Raw genomic sequence first — 8,796 nt, 5'->3', positions numbered from 1 at the left:
AATATTCTTTAAATAATAAAAATTATCCAATAACAAAATATATTTATAATCAACTAAAAATATTGGGATGATCATAAATGAGTATTCATACATCTCACACTAAATTAAACATACCCATATCAAATATACATTAGACCACTTAGAATTTACTACTAATAAACTATAAAAAACCAAAATATTGTATCCTACATAAGTATCTTCTAATAAAAGTTATTAACCTTCTGATAAAAGAGAAAAAAATCTTGTTCTTTAAATATCTTGTTCGACGGATGATCGTATTTGGGAGATTTCTGGTTCTTCATCTACCTCAAATCTTGTTCTGTAGGTTCTGGCAACTACAAAAGAAAAAAATCAAAATTATATAACACTTACTAAACCCCTTAAGGCTTAAATTTGAAAGCATACATAGCACAAAAATGGAAAAAAATGAAATTCACAAACAAAATCAGAAACAAGGTAAAGAAGCGTATATCATACCAATTCAATGTGACCCTGAGGGAAATAGAAAATTCTGTCTTGAACACAAGGAACATCCATTAATGGTCCTGCACAGCCTCCATAGCTCTTTAAACAAATCATCACCAGCCCCATCTGCCACAAAACAAAACACAAACATGTTGAAAACTTTGCATGGTTTTTCTCAGACCAAAGTTGGAAACTTTTTCTCTCATTTTTGCATTAAGCTCTTCCTTAGTAACCTCCATGTTCACAAGGCAAAAAGGGTCATTTACTTCATATTGAAAAATTAAAGGAAAACATTAAAAATGAAGGGTCCCAACAACATTAGTCAATTGCTAAAAGAACACAGACATTAATCTTTTTCAGCTCAACACTCACATTAACCAAAAATGGTAACAACAAAACCACATGAAAATAAATAAATAAGTGGGAGATATTGAGCAGAAGAAGAGATATTATTAGATCCATTAAGACTTAAAAGAGTCAACTATCTAAGGTAAAGAGTCAACCATAGTTTCTTGAAACTCAACTCCAAGATAGCCACTAGAAACATGGAACCAGTTATCCAATAACAAGTAGTTTACCACAGTACCAGAAATATATAGATAATAATAAGAGACAATCAAGAAGACATGAAAGGAGAGAATGAAGGGCACAGACCTCATTTTGGATCCTATTTCATAAAGATTCAACCAATTGATTTCTGTCAAATCCCATATTAACCACTTCCTGAAGAAGCTCTTCGTCAATCTGCAAAACCATGATATTGGTGGATTTTGTAAGTGAATAAGTGTGAGTCTCAAAATTGTTTAAGGTGGAGTTAATGTCAAAAATAAAAATCAGGCAAATTGATAAACATAAAAATACTATTCTATTCTTTATCAGAAGGTAAGATAAAGAACAAATATGTTCCTTTTGCTTCACTCAAATTTTAACTCCAGTTGACACAGTCTCAGAGAAAGAACAAACTTTCAAATGCTGAATTCAATGATAGGAATATTTAGGAACATGAAGCTCAATAGTTGACAATAGTTGATAAATTGCCATGAGCCACGAAAATACTGCAGCATATATAATCCACATGTAACAAAAATAATTAACATGAAATCTGTAATACCCGGTCTAACCAAAATTAATTAAATAATAAGTTAAATAGGAGCGAATATGGTTGGAAGATTTGGCAATTGGAATTTGATAATTTAAATATGATATCTGGATTCAGTGAATTTTTCTGAGTCGGAAAACATAGTTTTCTGCGTAAAAGCGCGCAGTAGAATTTTTACCGGCAGTACCGGCTAAAATCTGTCTGGTACTACAGCTGAGAAAATTGATTATGAGTAAATAAGATTAAGAAATGAGGAATTATAATTAGGGAAAGTAGAAATTTTTGAAGTGCGATTTAGAGCGCTAATCTTAAAGGGGTTTTGGCCCAAAATTGGGCCAACAAACAAAAATAAGTGAACCGGGCCTAAGTGGGCCCAAACCCAACATATATAAACATTAGTTATGAGTATTTCAGCTCATTTTATCCTAAAAGGAAGGGTTGGGGCGCTGATTTGGGAAGAGAGAAGAGAAGAGAGAAAACCTAACTCTCTTTGATCTTCAAACCACCATAACTTGAGCTACGGAGCTCCGATTGACGAGCCGTTTGTGGCCAAGCGTCACTCTTCTCATCCTCTACAATTCTATCTATGTTTTTTGGTGAGTATTCCATTCATCTCTGCCCAGTTTTCGAAATTCCCCACTGTTACACGTTTTTGGGTAGCTAGTGTTGAAATCTTGTGATTTTGGGTGTTTAGGGATACTCCAACATGGATTCTAAGCGGGTTCTATCCCTACTTCATATGGGCTGAGGTAAGAAGTGCTCAAACCCTTGTGATTTGTCATTTTTATGAGCCCTAGGTTGTTGTATGTATGTGATATTGGTTATGTTAGTGTATTGGTGATGTTGGTGCACAATTGGGAGATTGGTATTGCTTGAGGAGCTTTGGTGAGGCTTGGAGCTAAGGTTGGTGAAGACTCCCAAAGAAGAGGCTCAATTGGTTTGGCTACAAGAGGTACGGTTTAAGTTTCATTTAAGTACCGTGTGGTGTGATGAGAATTCCTAGGCTAGATGCCCCTAGGATTAAGTTTGGATTGTGTAAATGATTGGTTCTAATATACATAGTTGGTATGTAATGTGAATTAATGATTGGGTTGAGAATTGTGTGGCCTTGTATACTTGGTGTATTGAAAATTTGATGTATTGGGTAATGAGTATTGATTTGTGGTTTATGCATTTAAATTGTGAAATTGGGCCGGAGGCCGTGAATTTTGGGCCGGAGGCCGGAAAGAGGTAAGGAAGGTAAGTTGACGTGTGCATTGTATGATGACACAAGTGATTGGATGAATTTCAGATAATGAATATATGAATGATTGGGTTGGTTATTGAATAAAAAGGTTTGAGGAGTTGAAGTGTGGAATTTGGTAATTTTGGGTGAAATTATGTAGATGAGGTATGTTTGGTTTTGGTTGAGATATATTATGTGGTCATATATGTGATTATGATTATTGATGCCTTGATGGCATGATGATGCATGAGAGATATGCATGTTGTGATATATGCTTGAGGAATGATTAAGGTTGATTTGTGGGTGAAACCACGTGATAGTGAGTATGATATTGATTATGTATAATGATGGTTGATTGGAAATAGTATTGTTGGAAATTGGGATGAGAAAGGATGTATGACATGTTAATGTGTTTGTAATTTAGCCATTTGTTTGAAATGGGTAAAAATGGTTATATGGCGGTTTTGTAAATTGTGGTAAGGTGTTAACGTATGAGTTGAGGAGGCTTGATGTTGATTTTGGTATATTTTGATTGATTTCAAAAAGGGAAGAAATTGGCATGTTTTGGTTGATTTTGAAAAGAGTTGAAAATGGCTTGTTTTGAAAATGGCACTTTGTGGTTTTGTGTGAAAACATGGTTTTTGGGCATGCTTTGACGGGACATAACTTGGACTGCGGATTTCCGTTTTGTGCCAAACTTGTTTAGAAAAGAAATTGGATCCGGTATGTCCATGCCGTTCAAAGAACGGGCGAAAAATGATTTAAAATGAGAAAGTTATGTCCGTCGGGCGCACTTGGCGCATACGCGTCATTCTTCAAGAAGGCACCATCCACGTGTGCGCGTGGTGTGCGCGGGCGCGTCGATGCACTGCACCAAATGCCCAGCCATTTTCCGAGAGTTGTGCGAAAGTTGTGCCAGTTTTGTGCCTGGGGCGCAAGTGCACCCACGCGTACGCGTGGCTGACGCATACGCGCCGTTTGGCTATTTTTCAATCCGTGCATCCGCGCGTATGACACTTGCGCGTCGATGAGTTTTGTGGCCATCCACGCGTGCGCGTGGAGTGCGCGTACGCGTGGCCCTGTTTTCATGCCAAAGTTGATTTTTGAGTTTTAAAAGCCAAATCTCATGCTTCTAAGCCTCCGATCTCACCCCTTATGTATTAAATCATTATGATATGCCTAGCAATGAGAAAGGAGCTAGGGGATGTGGTAACTTGCGAGTGAAGCAAGGGAAAAAGTTACGATCAATGATGATCAAAGATGATTATATGAGATATGGAGGATGACGGTGGAAGTACCGTGTATGCCATGAGCCGAAGGGCTATATTTATTGATAAATGGCTGGTTCTTGATTGAACCATGAGCCGGATGGCTGAGTTATTGCCGGGTTATGGCAAAGCCATTATTGGTTGTGTCTGAGTATAAAAGCATATATGATTAATGAAAGAATGTGTTAAATGGATAATAATGGAAAATGTTGAAATGTGATGTGTGACCCCGGGTAGTAGGCAGTGGCGTTGTCCACTTGCTCTAGGTATGAGACGGGAAATGATGTTTATGATAAATGAGTTTAATTATGGAGTTTTGAATAAATGTGTATTTGTGATACCTGGGTAGTAGTAAGGGTGGTGGTTCATCCCGCTTGCTCCAGGTTAATGTTTGAGATTTGATAACAATGATGATTGCTTTTAAACTGAACGAATATATGTTTTGAGAGCCTGCGTAGTAGCAAGGGTTGTGGTTTGTCCCACTTGCTCCAGGTCAGAGATTGTGACGCCTGGGTAGTAGCAGTAGTAGTGGTGAATCCACTCGCTCCAGGTTGAGCTTTTAAACACCCGCCTGGGTAGTAGCCGCAGTAGTGGTTATTTCACTGGCTCTGGGTTGAGCAGGCAGTAGCAAGGGGGTTGTAGCTCAAACCTACTTGCTCCGCAAGGGGTGTTTCTGTCCAATGGTTAGCTACCAGGACATGTCGGGTTGGCTATATAACCGACAGATGATATCATCAGCCATAGGGCAGGCATTCATCATTTGCATATGTTTGAATTGTTTGGGTTTGCCTATTTGTTTTGGATTTCTACATCATATATCCTATGTTACCTGATTATGTGCTACTTGTTCTACTTGTACCTTATTTGTGTATTACTTGCCTGTATTGCTTGTGTTTGTACAACTGGGAGGCCCTCATGCTGGTGCCGGTAGATGTTGAGGGCTGTTCTTGTTGAGATGAATCGATGATGCAATTACATGATGATGATGATCATTGAATGAGATAATTTGAACTCCCTGGGTAGACGTAGTGATGTGGTTTCACTAGCTCTAGGTGAAGGTATGATTTATTGATATAGAATTGTTGAGGTAGAACAACTAGTGATGGTTTTGCTTATGATTCTGAGTCCGATTTGTGGAAGAGTCAGCGAGTTGGGAAACATGTGAAACATGAATTAGATTTAGCACTCCCTTATGATAGTTGCCTATTCATGGATTAGTGAGAACCTAGGATGGGTAATTGGTGAAGGAGTTTAGGATGCTTAGTGAGTTTTTATTGCAGTGCATTGTATTTATTTGGCACTTTTACTGTACTGGGAACCCATGGGCCGGGGTTCTCATTCTGTATATATCTCTTGTTTTTTAGATACAGGTCCAGGTACTCAGAAGTGAGTTGTGGGTCGTCTGAGAGACGGCGAAGGTCTTTATTTTCTCTACTTTGTGTTTTGCTTAGAATCTCTCCACCTTTGTTTTGAAAAGATTATATTATGTATTGAACTCTTTTGAATTTTCCTATAGAGGCTCTCATGTTTCCTTCGGGAGAGATTAGGATATACTATTGTCAACTACTTTCATACTGTACCCTAGCCGGCCTAAACTTTGTGGGTCGCGACTAGTTGCTATTTACTTATGTTATATGTATCTATCTGTTATCTACCTCTTAATCTCCTCTACGCCTTGTCCGTATATCGCTTTCGGCTTCACGGTTTATCTTTTGTTGTCGAAATGTGAGTGATACGTCTTCGCGATTTTATTTCTACTCTTTTCAGGCTTCTCGATTAATACTCCTTTTGAAATTACCTACTTTTATATATTAAAAATCCACCTGAGAGTCGTACCACCGTAATATCATTGACTTATGACTCGAGCATAAGGATTTGAATATTAGGTTGTTACAAAATCAGTAAACTAATCTAGACAAATGAATAATAGTCCCCATTAGTACTTGATTTTTGTTTATTAGAACATTACCATTTACCACTACAAAGTAAACTACTGATTAAGAAAGAAACAATCATTCACATACAGATCCAAGAATCAAGCCGCTGACTGGTCAATAAATATATTATGTAGCCTAACTTATTTGAGAATAAGCATACTCAATGGAAAGGTTTCTGCCATTTAATCACCAAATACAGCAAAAATCAATATCTAACTATTCTAACCCTTACCTCTTTGTTGATCAAATACACAAGACTTGTCCCTGTTTTTCTCTTGAGCCCAAACCTTAACCGTTCCAAGAACCAGAATTTTGGTTACATTTCACAAGGCCATTCGACCAAATTAAACACAAAGGAGAGAAAATCACTCACCTCTCTTTGCTTGTGGTGGTAGTTGTGTTAAAAGAAATTGAATAAACTAGAAAAAATGGAGCAAGAGAATTATCAGAATTTTGAATTAGAGGAGAAAAGAAAGAAGATAAAGTCACTGTCCTCACCTAGCAAAGAAACTCGAAGAACAGTTGGGTGAGTGGAATGCAGCTCCCTCTTAAGCTTCAGTCAGCTCCCTCCTTGGCCATCATTCTCTTTCTCTTAGTGCTATGATTGATGAAGAGCCAAAAACTTGAAGAATGCTCCTGTTTTTGCTCCCTGGTGCTTTGGCTATTCCTCTGTTCCTTGCCCTCTCTCTACTGTCTGTGAATTCATGAGGGAGACAGACGGAGACACAATGTTATGTTTTGATTTGTGAATTCATGAAATAAGTATAATTTAGCAAATTAAGTCAAGTCACAAGATTCCTCACCTCAAGCCTTCGATTTGCTACGGGCAATTCTTTATCTGCAGAATATATTTGACTATATGCTTAATAAAATCAGCATCACCCCTAGCATAATATGAAAATAAACCAGAATTAAAAAGCATACTAGATATACTTATTCTTTTGCTGAAAGAAATCTAAATTGTCAGAAAGCAAGCTACGTGAGAACTTGAACAAACTGCAGGTAAAGTATGTTGGTTTAACACAAAAAAATGCAGAACACAAAAAATGCAGAACACAAAAAATGCAGAACACAAAAAAATGCAAGAAATATAAAAATGCATATGTCTCAGATTCAACACATTGAATCTCAAACAAGAACAAACCCCTCTCAATGTATAAAAGAATGCACAGCTTTTAGGACTAGTAGAATGATTTCCCTAGTTTAGCATGCACGTATAAATTTCCAGCACCTATTACTTCCGTTTATGCCAAACATAGAAAGGAATCATAACAAATTGAGAATCAGAAGGCGAAACCCCCAAAATTAGAAAACCTAAAATTAGAACCCAAAAACCTCACAGAACCAATTGAAAATTGATACCTACCTTCTGTATCTCAATTAGCCATTGCAGTTCATCATCGCTATAAAAATCATACACACCTTCGAACTACAAAATGAGAGCGAGTTAGAGAATGAGCAAGAAAGAGAGGATACAGAATATAGAATGCTTACCTGGTGACAGAGGATACGACGATGGTGTTGAGCAGTGACAGTGAAGAGATGAGCGGCGACGCAACGGCTTGGAGATGGTGCAGCAGCTCAGCGGCGAGCTCCAATCGACGGCAGCGCCGCGACAGAGCACGAAGGCGGCGATACATCCCTCCTTCCTCCCTTTGATCTCCTCGGTGGGGGCACAGAAACCCGACGGTGGCAGAACGGCGACTGGAACAAGCCCTAGCAGTGGTGGTGGAGCTTCAGCGGCGACGGAGCACCTCCTTTTTCTCTCCTCCATCGCGTTTCCTCTCATCCTCGAGCTCTCTCTCTCACTAGCGCTCGACGACGATGGCGACGGCGGCGGATCCCCAGACGGCGTCGTCCTCTCTTTCATTCTTTCCCTTCTCCTCTCTGATTTTTTCTCTCTTTCGTGTTTGGGTATGCTAAGTGAGGATGAGAGTGTGTGCTGCACTGCTGCGTGAGTAAGGGGGAGGGCCAACAAATTTTTTTACTAAGTGTTTATTGAGGATTCTCATATTATGAGACATTTTAAAAGCGCACCTGAAACAGAATAAATAAGCTACTCTTTAAAAGCGTTTCCTTTGATGAGAAAAGTGTATTCATAGATATTTAGATAAGGCTACGCTTTATAAGTAATTTCTAAAATACCTAAGGCTACACTTTTTAAATGATGCCACAATTGTGTATCCTTTTCTCATATAAAAAGGCAACACGGAGAAAAGCGTAGCCTATTCTATGAATAGGCTACGCTTTTCAAATGTAGTTTAAAAAAAGTGTGGCTGAATGGGTATTTTTCTTGTAGTGTTTTCTTATTTCTTCTAGGATTTGAGATTTTATATTATAACTAGAGAGCATTAAAAATCCATTGAGAAAATCATATTATGTATCCTTCTCTTTATTCCTTAAAAAGAGTATAAATTACTACTGTTTTTTTATTTTATCTATGTCATTTTTCTTTTTTTGGTAGATTTAGACTATATATACCTTACAAAACATGAGATAAAAGCAAATTTAAAAAGATTTGACCCATTAGATACGCTCTTTTTTAAAGATTTGTGTCAAAATACACGTTTTACTTTAACATTTTTCTAAGCTGAGAATAACTTTCGTATCGTTAAGTTTTTTGCATATGGAACACAATGTTGTTTTTAATATGTACTATCACTTAAGCACCACTTCTGAAGCAATCTATTTAATCAGATTCAATTTCTGAGGTTATTTTACACTTTTTTTAACAAGTTTAAATTTTATCTAATTTTCTTATCTTACTTATGAAATTTTTTTTAATATATTATACACTTGATT

At 37.5% G+C, this 8,796-nt stretch overlaps 1 protein-coding gene across 2 annotated transcripts; it reads right to left on the bottom strand.

The window, feature by feature from the left end:
• Window positions 7,357-7,879, bottom strand: LOC107641931. 2 transcript variants are annotated; one of them, XM_021103520.1, is made up of 2 exons: window positions 7,489-7,879; window positions 7,357-7,423 (listed from the first exon to the last, which is right to left on the bottom strand). In XM_021103520.1, exons 1-2 carry the CDS (start codon window positions 7,862-7,864, stop codon window positions 7,407-7,409), a joined length of 393 nt encoding a protein of 130 aa, XP_020959179.1. In that variant the 5' UTR covers window positions 7,865-7,879; the 3' UTR covers window positions 7,357-7,406. The 2 variants fall into 2 exon arrangements, with proteins under 2 accessions (XP_020959179.1, XP_020959178.1); XM_021103519.1 differs by having other exon boundaries at window positions 7,361-7,397.

The sequence above is a fragment of the Arachis ipaensis genome, chromosome B05, assembly GCF_000816755.2.
Source record: "Arachis ipaensis cultivar K30076 chromosome B05, Araip1.1, whole genome shotgun sequence".
Lineage (NCBI taxonomy): Eukaryota > Viridiplantae > Streptophyta > Magnoliopsida > Fabales > Fabaceae > Arachis > Arachis ipaensis.
This window is presented reverse-complemented; position numbering and strand designations above follow the sequence as displayed.